The sequence below is a fragment of the Ursus arctos genome, unplaced genomic scaffold, assembly GCF_023065955.2.
Source record: "Ursus arctos isolate Adak ecotype North America unplaced genomic scaffold, UrsArc2.0 scaffold_24, whole genome shotgun sequence".
Taxonomy (NCBI): domain Eukaryota; kingdom Metazoa; phylum Chordata; class Mammalia; order Carnivora; family Ursidae; genus Ursus; species Ursus arctos.
In genome coordinates, this window is record NW_026622919.1 from 21,246,237 (window position 1) to 21,265,917 (window position 19,681).

The following is a 19,681-nucleotide window of genomic DNA, read 5'->3' on the forward strand; positions in this document are numbered from 1 at the left end:
GTCTTCAGCTTCTATTGGGGTTTCCATGAGCTTCCCCAAAACAGCTATTTCCTCCCCAGAGGCTGCATGGCTGGATCACCCTACATGGGGGCAAGGGATGGGGTGTGTTGACCCCTTTGGTCTCTCAAGCCTATTTGATGATAGGGATATCTCACAGGGCCCCCCTCCTTTGGCCACCCCAGGAATTCTTTCATTAACTTTGAGCACGTCTAGTTTCTCTGTACCCCCTGCTCAGACTCCCACTGAGAGAAAAGACAGATTGCCAAGAGGAGAAGAGCTCCCCTCTCCCTTTGCTTCCCATGCCCCTTCCAGAAGGCTGGAGGCTGCCAGCTGATGACTGATGCTGGGCATTGCCCTCCTTTCCTCCTCCCCCTTTGTCCTCCCTCCAGCCTCCTCCCACCCTCCATTCTGGTTCTATCATCATTAATTCATCAGCCCTGGCATCCCTAGCAGATAGACTCCAGTGTCAGGAGCCAGGAGGTAGGAGGGGAGAGAGGGGTTGGCATCCAGCCCAGTGGGAGCACCCATCGCCGAAGCAGTGGCAGAGGCTGTAAAGAGCTCAACACCTTCCCACTCCTCATCGTCAGGTCACATGCGTTCCATGAGATGAACAATAAGGAAGAGATCAGGGACATTAGTAAAAGTGACTTTATTTAGATGTCCAGTGATATTCTGGGGGTGGGAGACCTGCTAAGTCCACATCCCCCTCCAGCACCCAGTGACCCATCTTCAGCTCAGACACAGAGGAGACCACTCTTCTCCCAAGGGAAAGGGTTCAGAGAGCCTGTCCGTGTATAAAGGAGAGAGCAGAGAGATGGGGCATCTCTGGGAAAAGAAGCAGGGTCCCCTAAGCCAGGGGGCTCCCCAACAGAGGGCAGAGGGAGAGGAGCCTGAGGCCAAGAGAGAGGCAGGAAGTGAGGGGTAGCTTCTCAGAAGAGGTGGAGAGAGGAGAGCAGGAGCCCACCGGGACCAGCCTCCCCTCGCCTCTCTCTGCACCCTCTATTCCAGCCCCCAGGGATGTGTCGTTGCTGCCCATACGTTCCAAGCTGTTTGCATCCTCTTTGCCTTTGCCCACCACTTCGTAGCCGGGGTCCTCCTTCTCCTGCCCAAAGCCCTTCTCATTCTCGAAGAGTCAGTTCAAACATTCACACAGCGAAGCTTGGAGATCACTCAGCCAGGCAGAGGCTTCCTCCTCTGTGTTCCCACAGCCGCTGCCCCTCCCTCTGCGTGGGCTGTCGTACAGTCTACTGTCATTCCCTGTGCTGTCCCCCCCACCACTGTGGACTTGGGAGATTTGCGTCTCTGAGTCGAGCACAGAGTAGGCATCAAACACGCCAGGCACTACAGAGGGTGTTGGTTGAGAGAGAGAGATTGGGGTTTTTAGGGGAGACGGAGGAGGAAGGGGGTGGAATTCGGGGGATGGGATGGGGCTGCAGAGGAGGTAGAGAGGGTCAGAGGAGAGGGGCGGGCAGAGGGGGAGGCGTGTAGGCCAGGGGGCCGGAGGGTCGTCAGACCACCGTGCTGAGCGTGGACGAGTCCTCGGAGCGCACGGGCAGCACCGGGGCTCGCTTGAGGGGACGCCGGGTCTCCTCCCGGTTCTGCCACACGTAGTGGGCCAGATAAGCCACGACGAGCGCCAGCCAGCCCCCCATGGTGACCAGCAGGGCCACATCAGTGCTCCGCTGGGCGCCGCCCCGCCCCGTCCCACACAGCTCTTCCTCCCCCACCAGCGGCAGGAACTCCTGCCCCACGAGGTCTGCGCGGGCGCCGGGGCCACACACGATGCCCGTACCAGTGCCCGGTGCCAGCCTCACCAGCCTCAGCACCTCCTGGAGGGCACAGTCACAGCGCCACGGGTTGGCAGACAGATTCACTTGGATCTGCAGGCCCACGAAGGCCTCTGCGGGCACCGAGACCAGCCGGTTGGCAGAGAGGTCGAGGTGCCGCAGTGTGCCCGCCAGGCCCCGGAACGCGGCCCCTGAGAGGTGGGCAAGGATATTATGGGACAGATCCAGTTCCTCCAGGACAGGCAGGTGCTGGAAGGCTCCAGCTGGCACGGATGCCAGCCGGTTGGCATCCAGGTAGAGCTTGCGTGTGTCGTTGGGGATGCCGGTGGGCACAGCGCTCAGGCCCGCCTGGCTGCAACGGAACGTCCGCTCACCAGCTTCTTCGGCCGCATAGCAGCCCCGAGGAGGTCCCCAGGGCCTGGGCACCGTGCCACCTGTGCCCATCACCAGCAGGAGAGACAGCAGGTGACTGGCTGGTGGGAGCATGGCGAAAGGTTGGCATAGTCCTGGAGTGGAGTAGGAGCTGGGGAAGAAAAGCCCCACAAAGGAAGAATGAGTCAAGAGAACTCCATCCCCCACAGCCAGCTCTGTCATCTGGAGGTCCCCCACAGGGGCTCTGTGGGCTGGGACCTTCCTTTGGGGGTTCACTCAGGTCTGGGTGACTTTGGCTTCTTCTTTGGGATTTAAGGCTCCTTTTTCAGGCCCTTTGGGTAAAAGGTCCCCGGGGCTCAAGGTTCTTGTAGCATTTCTTTGTTTCTGGAAGGCTAATCTATGAAGTCTCTTGGTCCAAGGCCCTGTTGGTCACTCTGGGTCTGGGGCCTTCCCAGTCTCTGCTGCCACCCATGTATTAATTTCTCTTACTGGAATAAAGTCTTTTTCTGCCAGCCTACCTGGGTGGCTGCCAGGTGGGCCCCGTGGGCACTAGAGGGCCAGGCTGGCACGCGTATGAAGGAGACAAGGAAGACAGACCAGCAGTCGGACTTCAGGGCATTCAGCTAGGCTAGGTGACAAAGGCCTGCTTTCTATGCCCATCTCCCCCTTTTCCTGGAGCACCCACCCCTCTGCCTGCCCCAGCTTTGTCCTCTCCACCCTGGTCTTCCTCCCCCATCCTCTCCCTCCTCCTCTCAACCTCTCACCCCTGTTGGTGGGAGAGCCTTCTTTGTGTCCTCTCCCCGGAAGTAGTCTGTCTCCCAGCTGGAGACCCGCTTCCTCCTCCAGAAGCCCTGTTTGCTCGTAGCTGCTGGAAATTGGGGGCTGGGGCCCCAGAGTGTTCGGTTTCCTGGCATGTGACTCCGGGCCCCAGGTGTCAGATACCTGAGCCATGGCCTGGCCAGGAGATGCCAAGACAGGGCAGATCCTGGACCCTGATGAACTCTGCCATGGGGAGACCAGGCCCCAGTTCCTTTCTCTGCCCCAGGCTCCCCTCCCAAGGCCTTGACATCGCCATCTTCTGTCCCTGCTCTCTGAGACAGGGCTGAGACTGCCTTCCAGAACCTCTGCCACTTGCCCAGAGTCTGGCCCTGCAGAAGGATCCCGGCTTGGCAGGCCTGGGGTGGGAGCGGGGGAAGCAGAATTAGGGTGGGCCCCATCTCACAGCCACTGCCTCCACCAGCTGTCTCCCCAATTCTGCCCCTCCCCCACTCTCCTTCTCTGTCCTTCTATTGTGCCCTGGGCCACCTTCTTCCGTGGTAAATGAACTTCCCTCAGCCTTTTCCTTGGAAAACTTGTCTTTCTCCAGAAGACCTCATCTTCTGGCTCCTCCCAAAGCTTTGGTGCCCGCCGCTTTTGCCTGGTAGAGGGCACTGTGGCTCAGTTTTCGTTTGTCGTCTGCACCGTTCGTGGCTGGCCCCTCCAGGAGCTGGAAGGAGTTCTTCAAGGTGTCTGGAGTCTGATATGGTCACCTACAAGTTTTCTGGCTGATTTTCTGTTGTGGGTTGGAGCCGACTGTGGTTGTCTCTGTTTGCTGGAGCCCTGGGCTCCCAAGTTGGTCCTTTTAAGTCTCCCTCATATCTGGGAACCAGGGAGGGCTCGTTCCCCAGGGCCTCTTGATCTCTGATCTCAACCATCCTTTGCACCCCAAGCAACCCTGTTACAGCACCCTCTCCTAATGCAGTGAAAGGGAGCTGGGGAGTGGGGCGTCACAGGACACCTCCTTTCTTGCACGAAGGAGGCTGATGTCATGTGCCGTGGAGACCCTGCTAAGAAGGAAAACCTTGCTGGATTTTGTAAGAGACTATGAGTGACCAGAAGCAGACACATACTTTCAGGGCCCAGGGCAAAATGAAAATGTAGGGCCCCGTTGTTAAAAAACTTAGGAATTTCGAAACTGCAACAACAACTTGTAAAACCAAGCGCAGGGCCCTCCTGAGCGTGGGGCCCAGGGCTCTGTGGGACTGCCCGGGGCCGTGTGCCCACGAAGCTGGCCCTGGAGGTGACCTCTGAACAAGCAGTTTCAGAAGTGTGATGGGGGCCAGAAGCTGATATCGGATGATATCATCTCTGGAGACATTCACCACGGACTCATTCTTGTGACATCAACAGGGGCCCTTCTCAGACTCAACATTTGTCCAAGAAATCAGATAAGACACACTGTCTACACTTGGGCAGGAGAAGCGAAAACTCTGGCTGTGGGTTGTTTCTTAGTCGCTTGTTAGGCACTCTGCCACTGAATCCTTGGATGTCCATTTTGGGACTGTGGCTGAATGTGGAATAGCAAACATTTGGAATCCTACCCCTCACACGGTTCTTCTCTCACACTGGGCAGGAGTTTAGCTAAATAAGGCACAAGAAGCGAGCCTGGCTGTTGACAGAGTGATGTCCTTCTCAGACGAGGGCGGCTACCAAGAGAGAGTACGACGGGGGTGCCCAGCCCAGCAGCGGCAGGAGAAGCAGGCGATGTGTGTAGACAGGGGAGCATACTTGTGGTTAACTGAGGGTGGCTGAGGGCAGTGCTCAGTGGAGAAGGAATGGAGAGGAAGGGGGAACCCCGGGGGATGGTGCGTCGTGCAGGCTGGGGGTCGACAAGGCTGGGGCAGAGATTCTCTGCCATTCGTTCATCTGTTCCACGAGGATTTCCTGTGTGCCTCGTGTTCTAAGAACTGTGCTCATTGAAGGAGACACTGAGCCTGTTCTTCACCCAGATCAATGAAATTCAACTCTCTGTGGCTGGGGTCTCTCAAAAGCTCCCCAGGCATTTCTCATGGGCCTCCCGAGCTGAGAACTGCTGGTCTAGAAGAAGACACGGACGTGTTGATACGTGTCTCCGCAGGCGTTCCGTGATGTCTTCCAGAACTGACGTGTGTACGAGGAGCTTCCAAACCCAGAGAGAGAATAAGGAACAGCGGCAGTGGCAGACTCTGACATTTTCCCTCTTCCCTCTTAGGACTTTTCAGCGGGGCCTGAGAACTGAGCTCATAACACAGACCAACGGGAGAAAAGCACACACATTTATGTAAGCTTTACGCGACCCAGGAGCCTCGCAAGGAAATGAGGACCTAAAAACGTGGCAAGTTGTGAATACTTTTATACTACACTGAATAAAGACAGGCAATGTGTGGAGAGGCTAGAGAAGGAGAAAGATTATTTTTAACAAGGTCTGTTTGTACAGAAATCTCTCAGCTTTGACTCCCCATCGAATGTTCCTTTTCTCCTGGTACCAGGAAGGCATTTTTCACATGGGAGTTTTGTCTCCTGTATTCAGAGGGGGAGAAAAGGGTGAGACTAGAATACCCTTCTTGCATCTGTTGGTTTTTTTTTTTTTTTATGTGAATTGAGCTCAAAATCATCCTAATGCCAAAGTGGCATATTTTGGGGTGGGGTATTCTGCCCCCCTCAATATCTGTTCCTTATTTCCTTTCTTTCTACCACTCGCCGATTTGGGAGTAACAATGTACTCAATCCCTCCTCATAGAGCCTGATTGGTCCTCTCGGTCTATCAGAAATCCTGTTGCCCATTTTCCCAGCTTCCTTTGTGGCCGGGGGTGGCCCAGTTCAATGACATCTAAGGGGAAGTCTGCTGAAGAGGTTTCTGGGACAGTCTGTGATTTGTTTATAAACGAGGATGGGCTAACCTCCCCTCCTCCCTACTGCTATCTCCCTGCTTTGAACGTGGAGGGTCAACCATAGCTGTCCTCTGACCATGAGGCAACAAAGCAGGAAGGAAAGGTCGAGAGCATCACTGAGAAGTTGGCCTAAATATCACTGAGCCACTTGCCCAACACTAGCAACCACCTGCTTCTTTCATTATGTGAGACAAATAAGCCCCGGCTCCAGTGATTTTCAACTTGGCCTCACGTTAGACTAGGGGAGGTTTTGAAAACCACCGGTGCCCGTGCCCACCACAGAGATTCTGATTAACTTGCTCTGGCATGTGTCCAGTGGATGGGGACTTTTAAAAGCTCCTTAGTTGACTCTCCTGGCAACTGAAGGTCGGAATCATTCCTTTGCTTGGGTTTTCTTTTGCTTTCAGCTGGGGGCATTCTTACCTGATATGCTGACTTCTCCAGGATATCAGGGAAGGCTTTACCAAGGAGTGACATCCGTGCTGGGTCTCCAAGGCTGAGTTCATCAGGTGGAGTAGTAGGGTACGAGCAAGAGCAGGGGAGTGCGAGAAGCTTTCGCTTCTCCTAGACTTCAGAATGAAGAGATGGTGTCAAAGGCTATGGTTGAAATGGAAAGGGACCAGATCCTTGTGGTTTTACTACCACGTAAGACTTGGGACTGGATTTAGTGGCTGGTAGATGAAGGGTTTTAAGATTAGCTTTGATGTTTCGATCACTTTCTGGTCGTGTGGCGGATGTATTGGTGGAGGAAAGACCAGGTGGGACGTGGTAAAGGCCTGAGCAGAAGCTATGGCACGGAACCAAAGGAGCAATGACTGGGGTGTTCCATTCTTCACCGTGACTTATGGGGTACATGGGAAAACCCTTGGACCGGGCCCAAGACCACTTTTGCCACTGCGTGCATCCCTCTCCAATCTCCTTGGACCTTTGCTTCTCTGGACATCATGTTCTCTGAGATCCCTTCCAGCCTGATGTTCAGTGTGTCTATGATGGTGGGGCAGGGAAGAGGTTGAGGCATGGCAGGGCCTGGCTCCCAAGTGTAGGGCCCAGAAGAGACGCCCACCCTGGTTGGGCTGAGTCCCAGCTCCTCTCTCCAAGGGTAGTAACTCCATGCCTCTGAGATGTGACCCTGGAGGAGAGAAAGTAGGCCTCCAGGTCCCTGCTCCCTGATGTGGAAAGTGTCCACATCCAGCCTGGAAAAGACGGATAATTGAAAGGAAAGGAGGAGGCCTAGCTACTTTACCCGTCATGTCAGCCAGGGACTCATCTAATGCCAGTTTACTGGGCAGTGTACGCAGAAGAGGCAGCAAAGGCCTTTGCTGGAAATTTCCTCGTGGGAAATAGCAAAGGGGGTGTATACCCATCCATCTCTTGTTTATTCAACGCACACCTCCTGGGCCTCTTAGGTGTTGGGGATGCAGAGAGAGGTAAAATGTCCCCCAGACAATAGATGAAGCCAGGTTTGTACGTCTGATAGCCGAGGGGTGGGCTCTAGTTGGGGTGTTTGCAGAGGTCAGAGGACCCTGGAGGTCCGAGCAGTAGACTGTGCCTGGGCAGCTGGGGAAGGCTCCACAGAGAAGGTGACAGGTGAGGGTGGCCTTGAGGGATGAGTAAGAGTCTACCAAATGGAAAAGGCTAGGAGGCAAAAGCATTGTAGACCCAGCTAAGAGCCAGAAAGAGCAAGGTGTGTTCCGAGAATGGTTAGGAGCTCAGAGGGGGTGTATCTGGGACGTGCGGGTCAGGTCTGTCCTGCTGACATTCACTGAGAACCCACTGTGTGGAGGAAATACATATGAGTAAGTCATGGAGCAAGCAGCCGAGCAGGGGAAGCGGGTGTGTAGCAGATAACTTAAATATAGTGCCCTCAGTGCAGAGAGAAGTCTTTACAAGGCACCGAAGGTCAATGCATGAGCCACGCATTGGACAGGGGGTGTGGCCAGGAATGGGTTTTTGGAAGAAACGCCACTTCCTTAGCTCTGTGACCTCGGGCAGAATATTTAAACTCTCTGTACTGCAATTTTTCCATTTTAAAGTCAGGAAAATAAACACACAGGGCCATTTTAAAGATCAAAAGAGCCTACACATGTGAAGCCCTTTGCCCAATACCTGGAACACAGCAAACACTGCAGAAGTTAGCTGTTGTTATTACCGGTGGAGGAGCGGTCATTAGACAGGGGAGGAGGGTGATCTGGGGCAGTGGCCACCCAGGATTTCTGGAGAGGTGGGGCCTCCTAGGGGTAGTAATGCCATTGGCCGGGCACAAGGGCATTTTTTCTTAAACCTGTTTTCATATCTGTTGCCTTTTTGATCTGTAATATTCGCAGTTTTCTAGCCTACTTTTTTTTTTCCAGGGGAGAAAATGTCAACGGTCCATATCAGAGAATATGCAGATTGAGGGGTGTCTAAAGAACAGCCCTGCTCTTGGTTCCCAGTCAGAGGTTTTGGTTCCCAGGCCTTGGCTCTGGGCCCGGAGGCCCTGGCCAGCTCCAGCCCTTTCTCTCTGCAGCCCCAAATAGCCAACCACAGGGCTGGGTGCGGGGTGCAGAGCGAGGGCCCCCTGGCATTGCTCCCTGTTTCTCACCATCTCAGTAGCTCTCACTCAGTGCTTCTTTGTCTGCTCGGCATCACTGCCCCCCTCCCCACCGCTGCCACCCCAGGCCTGGGGTGCCCCCCACCCAAACCCAAACCCCACTGCCAAGGAAATAAACAGCTCTTTTCTTCATTGCACTTGGTCTGGGCGTGACCCTCCTTCAGGAAGGAGGGAGGTGAGGTAGGGGGAGCGGGGGGGGGGGCGGTGAAAGAATGAATCGGAGGGGATTCTGGAGGGGAGTAGGGGGCAGTAGGAGTGGAGAGGTACCCCACTCCCCCGCCCGCCCGCAGTCAGGCAAAGGGGCTCTGTTTCTTGATGTCCCACCTCCTCACTTCCCATGCACTGCCATCATCTCGGGAATGTGTTCCCAGTTTATGACCCCGCCCATGTTTGCTATCTCGGCCCACATGGCTGTATCTGCAGCGAGCAGAGGCCACGCCACCCTGCCAGATGGAAACGCCAAGGCTGGGGAATGTGTCTATCTCAGCAGACTAAGGAGCTCCCAGAGGGCAGGAGAGCCTGTGAGAGTGGCTCCCTCTGTTTTCAAAACACACACACATTTCATAAAACATTGAAAACTCATAATCTCACATTACACAAGGTTTGAAACTGGAGCAGGAAGAAGATGACCCCCAACCCCTCCACCCTAACACAAGATCTGTTTTTATTTTGTTGAATTTCCACAGCTGCGTAAAGTAGATGCTCAAACATCCTTCAAATGTCGGCTGGATTAATAAAAAGTAACACAGAGCGCTTAGTAGGTGCCAGGAATTGCTGTAAGTGCTTCACACTTACGGAGCCATTTAAGCTTCACAACGACATGAGGTGGGCATGACCGTGATCATCCCCATTTCCATGAACTGAAACACAGAGAGGTTCAGTGACTTGCCTCAGGTCACACAGCTGGTGAGGACGAGAGCTGGTTGTTGAACCCGTAGCAGCTGGCGCCAGGATCTAACCAATGGTGCTGCTCTGTTTTTTCCTATCATCACTGTTATCATCACCTGCATAGACAGGTTTATAAAAGCTTTTATTACGGACAGTTTCAAACATAAAAAAGCAGAAAAAATAATAAAAGGAATCTCATGTCCCCATCTCTCAGTGTCAATAATTATCACCTCACGGCCCATCTTGCTTCTTGTATTTATTCCTCCAAGTCCCTACGCCCAGATCATTTTGAAGCAAATCCAGTCATCATGTCATTTCCTCCACGTATGTTTTAGTATATATATCTCCAAAAGAAAAGGAAGACTTTTTATTTAAAAAAATCACCACAAGGCCATATCATGCCTTAAACATTATTATTCCTTAAAATCATCGATTTGTATAGTCAGGATTCACATTTCCACGATAACTTACTAAAATCCTTTTTTTTTTTTTTTAAGTTAGTTTGCTTGAAACAGGGTCCAGATATGGCCTTTGGTTGACAGACTGCTTAATTTGTTTTGATCTGTAAGTCTCTCCCTCTCCTTTTTCCCTTCTAATTTATTTGTTAAGGGATTGGATGTTTGTTCTAGTTTCCCTGTTCCTAGATTTTGCTGACTGCGTCCCTGGGGAATACTCATGCTATTTTTTTTCCCCCTGATCTTTTCATATAACCTAGCAAACATTTTCCCATACTGCCCCATGGTTTTTCAGGACCACTAACTATATAGCTTTACCCTATGCCGTCTGATGGACGCACTATCATATATTTTTTAAAGATTTTATTTATTTATTTATTTATTTATTTATTTATTTGACAGGGAGAGAGAGAGAGAGCACAAGCAGGGGGAGCAGCAGAGGGAGAAGGAAAAGTAGACACCCGGCTGAGCAGGGAGCCCGATGTGGGGACTCCATCCCAGGACCCTGGGATCATGACCTGAGCCAAAGGCAGACACTTAACCGACTGAGCCACCCAGGTGGCCCTCCATAATATTTTTCTTGGGCATTTAGGTTGCTTTCTGTTTTCCACTATTATAAACAACAACAACAACAGCGCAGGAATGGACATTCTCCCACATAGTACATGGGGCGTACTTCCTTAAAATATGCTACCGGAAATGGAATCACGGCTCTAAGGCCTGAGTGATTTTTCAGCCTCTTGGCACATATTACCAATTGTTAGTCCGAGGGGTTGTGTATTCCCCAGAACCACATAAGAGTGCGGTCACTCATTCTGAACAGTACGTAGGCCTATTCATGGCTAAAGGATGTTTGGTAAAGACAGGGTAATTATGAGGGCAGAGAGCTAGAGAAGGAGAAAGATGATGACAGGGACTCAGGCTAAATTCAGCAGAAAGTGATCTACAATTTACCACAGACCTAGAGTGAGTCAGAACTCTGTTCATTCTCATTGTGGAAAAAAAAAACAAACCTCGATAACAGGAGTTATTAATAGGGCATGGCATGTCGGGTAATCTTTCCGTTAGACTACGCATTAGTCAGGCCCTTATTTGAGACGTGGACCCAGTCTGGGTCTTTGAACTTCACAGAGATCTGAGGAAGCTGGCAAAGATCCAGACAGCTCGATCAACTTGAGGGACGATGGAAGAATTCCATAGAAGAGTCAAAGGAATCAAGCAGGCTCGCTTTGGAAAAAATAAAGACATCTTTCTTGCCTCAATGCTGGGAGGTTTCTGTAGCAAGGCCAATATGCAGTTGTTTGCTTAAGTCTTCTGAAGGCTGACTACAAAAAAGGGGCTCCCACGAAGCAGGAGAAACTTTTGTATACGGTTGAGCTTTTTCAGACTTTGGGGTGATTATTTTGGTCTTGGGACGACTGCTCTTTGGCCATTGGCCCTGGAAAGATTTGAGAAGCTTCCTGTGCTCCTGCTCTGAGTGGTTCAGATATCCACCTGCTTCCCACTAGGTGCCTCTGGGGGTCCCCTCCAGCTTTGTGATGACTATTTCCTGGCAGTCGCCTGGGGAAGGGTAGGTGAGGTGTCAGAGAACTGCTCCCCAGTTTCCCTGGGCCAGCATTCTCCTTTCTGGCCCCTCACATTCATTCAGGGTGTGTTTACAGCCGGTCAGGTTGGCATGTCATGACGTCATCTGATCCTGCTATTCCAGCCCTACGGTTCAGAGCGGACTTAGAAGCTGGGTGGGGACAGTGAAAATGACTCAAACAAGGCCTTTTTGGTGACATGGAGAGTGGGACTGACCCAGGAGACCTCAAGGCCATTTAGTTCAAACTCCTAGGGAATAGCTTCCTACACGCAACAGGTGCTTTACCTACATTCCTTTGAATTCTCACAACCTTGGAGGTAGGGTTTCACAGGTGTGGAATCGGAGATTAAGACAAGTTATTTGCTCGGGGTCACACTGCTGGTAAAAAAGTGCCTGTTATGCTGGCCTGACAATAAGATCTGTGCCCTTGCCTTTGGGGCATACAGCGGAGAAAATTGTGGCCCAGAGGGGTGGAGCCTCCCACCCAAAGCCACACAAGCTGACCTGGGACTAGAATTTAGGCTCCTAACTATTTATCATGGAGTCTTCCCAAGACACGTGGTGTCTTCTGACGCCTAATGTGGGGAGGCCGAGGATGTGGGTTGGCAGCCTGGTCCAAGTTAACTGAAGAGTAGCCAGGCTCTGGACAAATGCTGTCCATAAGCTGCATTCTCTGTCCTCCAGACTCTTCTCCTAACCAACGTCGTGAGAAACCAGCTTCCAGGAGGGCCTGCCAGGGCAATGGACCCTGCTAGGCTGTTTCTCGTAGAGCCAATATATAGCCAGGGCAGAGCCAGCGGGGTGTAGTGAAAACACTCTGACGTGGGGTCGAATCTCTGGGTTCTGGTCCATGCTGGGACCCAGCAGGGACCTATGGCAAGTCACTTAAAACTCTGAATTTCCTTCTAATATACAGGGACGTTTGGGTGGCTCAGTCGGTTAAGCGTCTGCCTTTGGCTGGGGTCCTGATCCCAGGATCCTGGGATAGAGTCCCACATCGGGCTCCTTCCTCGGTGGGGAGCCTGCTTCTCCCTCTGCCTGTCGCTCCCCCTACTTGTGCTCTCTCTCTGACAAATAAATAAATAAAATCTTAAAAAACCCCAAAACCTCTGATCTCAAAACCAGGCAAGAGTAAACCTCACTTGGAGCGCGCGGACGCAAAAGCAGGAATTACTACACGCCAAAGCAATACCATCTGATGTCAGTTTCGCGTGCTACTGAGACATCTAGCCCTGCGGCCCCAGCGAGGCCAAGACAGCAGCGGGCGGCGCGGGGGGGGAAACGCGGGCGGACGACGACGACTACAACTCCCAGGAGGCACCGGGCGGGCCCGTACGCGGGCCAAGGGAGAAACTACAACTCCCAGGAGGCACCCGGCGGGCCGGCGCTGGGCGGTGACGTCGCGGGGGCCGGCGCGGGGCGCTGATTCGGCCGGAGCTGCCAGCGGGGTGGCTGCCGCCGTGGGTTGTTACAGCTGGTGCAGCAGCAGCGGCCCCGGCCCCCGGGCACCCCTCCTGGGCCCTAGACCGCCGGCCCTGTACGGTGAGTCCGGGCGAGCGGCTTCGGGGTGGCCGAACCGGGAGCCTCCTCTTGGGGCTAGAGGCGGGGCGGGAAAGAAGGTGGGGGCTGCTGGGGAAGCGCCCCGGGCTGGAGGGGACCCGGGCAGGGTGAGCGGAGGTGGGTGGGGGTGCAACAGCAGAGGGGGTGCATCAGCCGAAGGGATGCCCACAGGGGAAGGTGGAGGCGGGAGACCGAATCTGGGGAGTCGGGAGGAGTGCTCGGGCTGGGGGAGGGGGCGGGGAGAGGCTGGGCTTCGGGGATAAAGGTTTGGCCGCCTCCAGGGCTGGGTGAACGCGTGGAGGTGGGGGTGGGGCTTCGGGCCGGGCCGGGCCGGCTCCGAGTGCGAGGTCCCAGGCTGGCGAGCGGAGCGGGAGGCCCCTCTTCGGCTTGAGGTCCCGCTCCGAAAATCCCAACAATAGCATAGACTCCACCTCCTTGTTTCACCCTTTTCCCCAGCTAGTGGGGGTTCGCCCCGGTACTAGCCGTCTTTCCATTCCCACGGCCCTCGCGAGTCCGGGAGGCAGGGCCAGAGCTGAGAGGTGAGTGACTGTGGCCCTGCGGGCTGGGCGGTGGGCAGAACGAAAATGGCATTGTGGAGAGCTGCCAGAGTCTCCCCGTTGGGCTTGGATGTTTTGTGCTCCTCATCGAGAAGGCAGAAGGTTTGCTGCTTAAAGGGCTGCCCTTACTTGGGGGAAAGAAGGGGAAGCGCTCACCTGGCAGCTGTCCTGGGGCGCGCTGTGGCCCGCGCTTAGGTGCCAGACTGACAGGCTGGGCAGGGATATTTGTGTGCGCGCAGCCGGTGGGGGAGGGGGGGCGGTGGTGAAGGGAGGGAAGGAGTAAAAAAGAGCTACCAGCAAGAAAGTAGTTAACAGAACAGAGTTGCTGCAGGCTTTGGTTTGAGACAGGTTATGAAACCACATCAGGCACCGCCACGGCAGCCACCTGCCAGCTAGGGCAACAGAACTTTTCAGCCTCAGCTGCTGTAGACTTACTCTGCCTCTGCCAGGTTCTTCTCCCTGTTTCTTCCCTCTGGGCAATGGGCAGTTGTTTTTGTTGTTGGTGGTGGTGGTGGTGGTTTTTTTTGTTTTGTTTTGTTTTGTTTCTTTTAACTAACGATATGGACCCTTAGTCACACAAACCTCTTAGGAGGGTTTTCTGGCTGCCATCGTTTTCTTAGTTTCTTGATTTCTTCTGTCTTTTGGGGCGTCTTTTAGGATTTCTGCTGCCAGGGCAGCTAGTGTTCAGTCTTCAGGAAGACGCTTCTGAGGGTACCAGTTAGGTCCTAAGTCTAGGCCCCTCCTTAGACTCATTGATCTTCATTGTATGCCCTGTTTGAGCAAGAAACGAGTGTAGGATGATCCGGGATTCAGCAAAGCCCTTGGTACTGCTGGACAGAATACCAGGGACAGCTACATATCTCTGCACTCCTATACCTTTGTATGTCTAGGTTAGGGAGAAGTGGGGAGGGGCAGCAGTTTCTGGTCAGACTGGGGGAGCTCTGTGGCTCTCTTTAGTAGTAAGTCCTTCAGAGGCCTTACTTCTTAGCCAGCTCCCCACCGCCCCAGGCTTTTGCTTAGTATGTGTCCCAGGAGCCGTGTTAGGGCAAATGAAGCTCCAAGGCCTTGGGAAGGTAAACAACCGAGCCAGTCCCGGTTTTCTAGTTCCTTGGGTTTCTGTTAGGCCCAATTATCCAGCCTAATGGGCTGAGCTGATGGGCCCCAGGAGCATTACTTCTAGGTGCACCCTGGGCCATCTCACGCGTGTTTGCATGTGGGGAAGGTGTGTTGTGGGTCACACTTCCCCTGAGGTCTCTTAGCTTGGAGCTCTCTGAGAAGAGGAAACTTGTTCTCATTATTCTGGAAGTAAGGAACTGATCCTTGAGAATCCTGGCTCCCACACAGGCTTGGCTGTGATCCTAGCCAGAGATGGATAGAAGCGGAATCTGAGGGGGGTTGTTGCAGCAGGGGGAGGGGGGTGGCCTTCTGGCTACTTTCCGGATACCCCATCTGTGACCCCTTTCTGCACCCCCAGGAAAGATGGGGTTGTTACCATGGTGATGACCTAAGGTCTTTATCAGGCAGGACCTTCCCTCACCTAGGGAGGTGAGTCAGTACAAAGGCAGTCTGTTCCCACCTCCTGCTGGTTCCAGGGCCCTTAGGGATCTGGGGACAGCCAGCCCTAGACCAGGGGCTGCTCATTCCCCTCCTTCCGTGCATGCAGGAATGCAACTGGGTTGCATTGTTTCTGGGGCATCAAGGGCAGCCCTGCTGGTTCCTCGTGCTGCAGGGCTTCTGCCCCTGGAGCTGGGCAAGGGGCAGCATGGTGCAGGTGCTGGGAAAAGAGGCTGAAGTGAGGCTGTGCGGGCAGAGAGGACAGGGGGCAGGAGACAGGCCCCAGATGTGGTTTTTGTGTCCTTGGGAGGGGGGTGTTGATGTGGGTTTCAGCGACCCATGGGAGCCGTAGAAGTTGGCCACGTTGTCCACCCTCACCCTCCTGTGACGGGGAAAAGGGCCCTGGTGGTTTGGCAGTGGAGTGGGTGGCATCACAAGGGTTAGCCTGAGTGGCTGCCAAATGGATTAAACATCCCGCATGAGTTGTTTGTGTCACCAAGAAAGAGGCCTCCAAGTCTGGGCAGAGGTTGTTCTTAGTCTGCTGTCTTCTCCTTTCTTCCCTCTCTCCCTCTTTCCGCTCTGTCAGTTTTCCTGGTTCGGGGTGGGGAGAAACCCAGGACTGGGGAATTAGGGGAGGGGGTGGAAGCAATAACCCCTAAATACAGCATCTACAGCTGCGCGTTCTCACAGGCCCCGCCCTCTTTTGTTCATTCTAATGGTGCGGGGAGCTCAGAGGTAGGAGATGCCCCATATCAGGCCCTCCGCAAGACAGTCCAGCAGGGGTTATGTTGCGTGATTCTGAGGGGACAGGCCTCTTCTCCCCTCCCCTGGGCCTTGTGGAAAGAGGGCCCTCATGGGAATGCTCTGGAAGATGAGATTGGAGAACAGGCAGTGGCTTCTTTGCTCTGGGCTGGATGGCTCTGGATGACCTATCCACCCAGGCAGTCCCAGTGCCTGGAGGGGCACCGTCCCGATTGGCCAGTGTGTGGGGCGACCTGGTGTTTATCCCAGCGCGGCAATGGGAAATGAATGGAGTTAAGTCCACACGGCCTTTCTTGGGCCGCTTCGCTTGAGAATCAAAGCAGCAGAACTGCCTGGAGTTGTTGGGGAGAGCAGAGCCTCCCACCCCGCGGGATTTGGATGGCGTGAGGGGGCAGGGAAGTGGTGTGACCTGTCTCTCCTGTGCTGCTTGTTTGCAGAGCAGCGGCAGGAGAGGGGCGGCAGGATGAACGTGGGCACGGCGCACAGTGAAGTGAACCCCAACACACGGGTGATGAACAGCCGCGGCATCTGGCTGTCCTATGTGTTGGCCATCGGGCTTCTCCATGTCGTGCTGCTCAGCATCCCCTTTGTCAGCGTGCCTGTCGTCTGGACCCTCACCAACCTCATCCACAACATGGTGAGGGCCCACCCCGGCCGTGTGCGCTGCTCTCTGGTGGGGCTGGGGAGTGGGAGGGGCCCCCCAGACGTGGGCCACATCTGTCACCGGAGCCCAGACCCAGCCCTCATCTCTGCCTCCCTCCGACTTCTGGGTTCCAGCCGTGTGCACTCTGAGAAGAGGACAGGAGGGGGTGGCCTGTGGACCTGGAGGGAAGGCCACTAGGAGCTGAACCAAGGGCTCCAGAGAGTCCCCAGGCACCCAGCCTGGCACAGAAACGGCCCTCTCCCAAGTCCAGATCTCGGCCATCTTCCACCCTGGCCCCTCTGCTCCCTCAGCCCATGCTCGATCGCTTGTACCCAAGCGGGGCCCGTGGCTTGTCCCCAGCTAGCTGGCCCGGCGAAGCTCCTACTGGGCCAGAGGGGCATTTCTGCAGCTAAGTTCTCCCCGTGCCTTATCCCCATGCCAGGCCTGCCCTCTCACCCGGTGGATCCCCTTCTTCTCCTGCCAGGCTCCCAGCTGCTCCGTCCAGACCTCCAGCCCGCTGCCCCCTGCCCCTCAGAGGGAGGCTCCACGTAACACAGGGCCCACTTGTCTGACGGGGGCGGAGGAGCTGAGCGGGAGGGCCCTCTGCCTCTAGTGTCCTCTGACGAAGGCCCTTCCCTCCAGGGCATGTACATCTTCCTGCACACGGTGAAGGGGACACCCTTCGAGACTCCGGACCAGGGCAAGGCGAGGTTGCTAACGCACTGGGAGCAGATGGACTACGGGGTCCAGTTCACAGCCTCCCGGAAGTTCCTAACCATCACACCCATCGTGCTGTGAGTGCCTGGAGTAGAGAAAGACGCCAGCAGGCCGGCCAAGGCCTGGGGAACCCTGGGCCCTGCCAGGCTTAAACCTGCCCCTGCTCTGGCTTTCGGCATGGGAATGAGCAGAGGAAGGGAAGTTGGAGGATCCCCGGGTCCTCTGCTGGGCTCAGGCCTTGCGCCTCCCTGGCCCTGTCTTTCACCAGATGGGCCTTCCTGCCTGCCAGGGATGGAAGCCCCCAGACCTGGGGTCAAGTGAGGGGACTGGGTTGGGAGGGACCCCTTTAACCAGGGAGATCTTGCCACCCTGCTTCTGTTCCGGGGGTCTTTCCCATAACTCCTCAGCTAGCAGGGATCTGCCACTCCCCACCCGGCAGTGAGGGAGGAAGGGCTCCTCCAAACAGAGTCTTACGCCTCTTCCCAACCTTCCCACCCAGGTACTTCCTCACCAGCTTCTATACCAAGTATGACCAGATCCATTTCGTCCTCAACACCGTGTCCTTGATGAGTGTGCTCATCCCCAAACTGCCCCAGCTCCACGGGGTCCGGATTTTTGGAATCAATAAGTACTGAGGGCGCAGCCCCTTCCCCTGCCTGGCCGGCGCGGGAGGGGCAGGAGCCTGTGCTGCCAAGCCGAAGACAGAAGGAGCCTCTGGATCCTGCTAGAGCTCGGGCTCGAGCCTCGGGGCCCTCGTTTCCCCCCTCACTCCCCCCGGTAGCCAACTTGGAGTAGCGTGTAGTGGGGTTCGGGTGGCCCCCCCCAGGTCTCTGACCCTTTCTGATTTTTTTGATCTTTTCCTTTTGCCTTTTGGATCGAGACTTCGCGGGGGCAGTCACGGAATGGGCTGGGCTCCCGGCTGAAGGCAGACCTGTGAGGTTGGGACAAGAGCAACCCCCTGCTCACTTGCTCACCCTCAGACTGCTAAAGCACTTTAACCCCTGCAAGGGGAGCAGGGGGACGGTACAGCTTCTGGATGGTTCCACTTTAATTCTTAAGTCTTTAGGATGACAGTGTGTGCTCGGATATATAAAAGCAAGTACGTGGCGGGGCCTCATCCCTCCGGTAGAGAGCTGTCTGTTGCAAGTCTCATGCTTTTGGCAGCTCCCCTACAACCCCCCCCCCCCCGGTACTGCATTGGAGTGGGGAGGGTAAGGAGAGGGATGGTGGGGCCGGGTGTGGATGGCCTGGTCCCAGAGGGAGTCGCGTCCACTCTTATCTTGGCCCTGGTGGCGGTGGGGAGGGCGGTTGGGGCAGGGGCGGATGGTGAATTGAGACTTGGAAGAAGGGGCCACATAGCTGCAGAGATTGGTGTGAGGGAGGAGGATGGGGATAGAAGCCAGAGCTAACCTCAGCCTTTGGGAAGTGGTCAGGATGGGGGCAGGCTCAGAGTTCATTTGCCTGAGGCATGGTGGTGATAATAGGATGGGAGGCTGGGGTGGGGGGCGGTTAGAGCTCCTGGGTTAGCGTGAAGGGTGGAGAGGGGTTGAAGAGGCCTGTGAGTCGTCGTTAGCTCGGGTCCAGTTCGACACTGCCTTGTGCGGTGGTGTGAGGGCTGTGGGGAAACTGGGACACGTGGTGAGTGGTAGAGCCCTTCTCAGCCTCCACCTGGTAACCTCCCCATGCAGACCAGAGCTGGTGCAGGGCCACTTGTGTGGCATGTACCTGTGGGGCTCTGGGGCCACCCCCAAATGGGGCACATGGACCACAGAATAGTCCCTGCCCAAGCGGGATAGCGGAAGGAGTCAGGAATGACCTGCGGGCACTGTCTCCCCAGCCTGGGGGCGGGAGATGTGGGGCAGGAGCCTGAGAGGAGCCGCCTTTCTCCCCTTCCCAGTCTGACCAGGGTCTGTGTTACTTTTGAAAAGGTGTGGGTGTCCGTGCCCCCTCCCAGGGCCCTGAGGGAGGAGGGGAGGTCATTGGTCCCGTTTCCTGCCTCCTGGTTCCCCCGCTGTATCACCCCATGTATCATAGGGAACTTTCACCTCAAAATCTTTCTAAGCAATGTGTGAATAGGATTTTTACTCCCTTTGTACAGTATTCTGAGAAACGCAAATAAAGGACAATGTGTTCCTGTTTCCCCTGAGTCTGGCCTCGGCTTCCTGGAGGGCCCCGGGGGAGGGGCAGGGGCAGTGTGGGAGCATCGGGGACCCTCTGCCTGGATGGCGGGAGGGGCTCTGGGGCTGCGGCTCTTCCTGCTGCCCTCACCCGCAGAGCAAGCCTGAGGGGCTGGGAGGGAACTGGCAGAGGCAGCAGCCGGCCAGAGGGCAGAATTCTGCTCGTGACTTGCCTGGCTGTTCCTCTGAACTTACACCTCTGGTCTCCTGAGGCCGCGCTGGCAGAGGATGGCTCGTGCGTGGCCAGGGAGGGGTCAGTGACTTCGTGAATGAAGCCGGAGTCCCGAGGGGTCCCAGTCCTTTCCTCAGGGTGCTTTCCCTCCGTTCTCACTTCTCTTCCCTCAG

At 55.3% G+C, this 19,681-nt stretch overlaps 2 protein-coding genes and 1 long non-coding RNA gene across 10 annotated transcripts in view; 2 read left to right on the plus strand and 1 right to left on the minus strand.

Annotated features, from left to right (window-relative positions):
• Window positions 1–9,446, plus strand: part of LOC113265508 (uncharacterized) — a 30,951-nt gene extending 21,505 nt beyond the window's left edge. The window contains exon 4 of one of the 2 annotated variants that reach the window (XR_007191244.2): window positions 5,170–5,275. This is a non-coding gene — a long non-coding RNA (uncharacterized LOC113265508). Of the gene's footprint in view, window positions 1–5,169 lie in introns of both variants that reach the window. The other variant, XR_003320040.4, reaches the window with a different exon arrangement.
• LRRC3C (leucine rich repeat containing 3C) lies at window positions 632–2,911 on the minus strand. The gene has a single exon (XM_048224542.2). The coding sequence runs from the start codon at window positions 2,379–2,381 to the stop codon at window positions 1,509–1,511; it is 873 nt and encodes a 290-aa protein (XP_048080499.1). The 5' UTR covers window positions 2,382–2,911; the 3' UTR covers window positions 632–1,508.
• Window positions 9,447–12,755: 3,309 nt separating the features above from the next.
• On the plus strand, window positions 12,756–19,297 carry ORMDL3 (ORMDL sphingolipid biosynthesis regulator 3). 7 transcript variants are annotated; one of them, XM_048224556.2, is made up of 5 exons: window positions 12,797–12,908; window positions 16,237–16,436; window positions 16,927–16,990; window positions 17,085–17,236; window positions 17,659–19,297. In XM_048224556.2, the coding sequence occupies exons 2-5, from the start codon at window positions 16,263–16,265 to the stop codon at window positions 17,689–17,691; spliced, it is 423 nt and encodes a 140-aa protein (XP_048080513.1). In that variant the 5' UTR covers window positions 12,797–12,908; window positions 16,237–16,262; the 3' UTR covers window positions 17,692–19,297. The 7 variants fall into 7 exon arrangements, with proteins under 7 accessions (XP_026368713.1, XP_048080513.1, XP_044245198.1 ...); XM_044389263.3 differs by lacking the exon at window positions 16,927–16,990 and adding an exon at window positions 13,383–13,465 and having other exon boundaries at window positions 12,838–12,908; XM_048224555.2 differs by lacking the exon at window positions 12,797–12,908 and adding an exon at window positions 13,228–13,465.
• The last annotated feature ends 384 nt before the right edge of the window (window positions 19,298–19,681 follow it).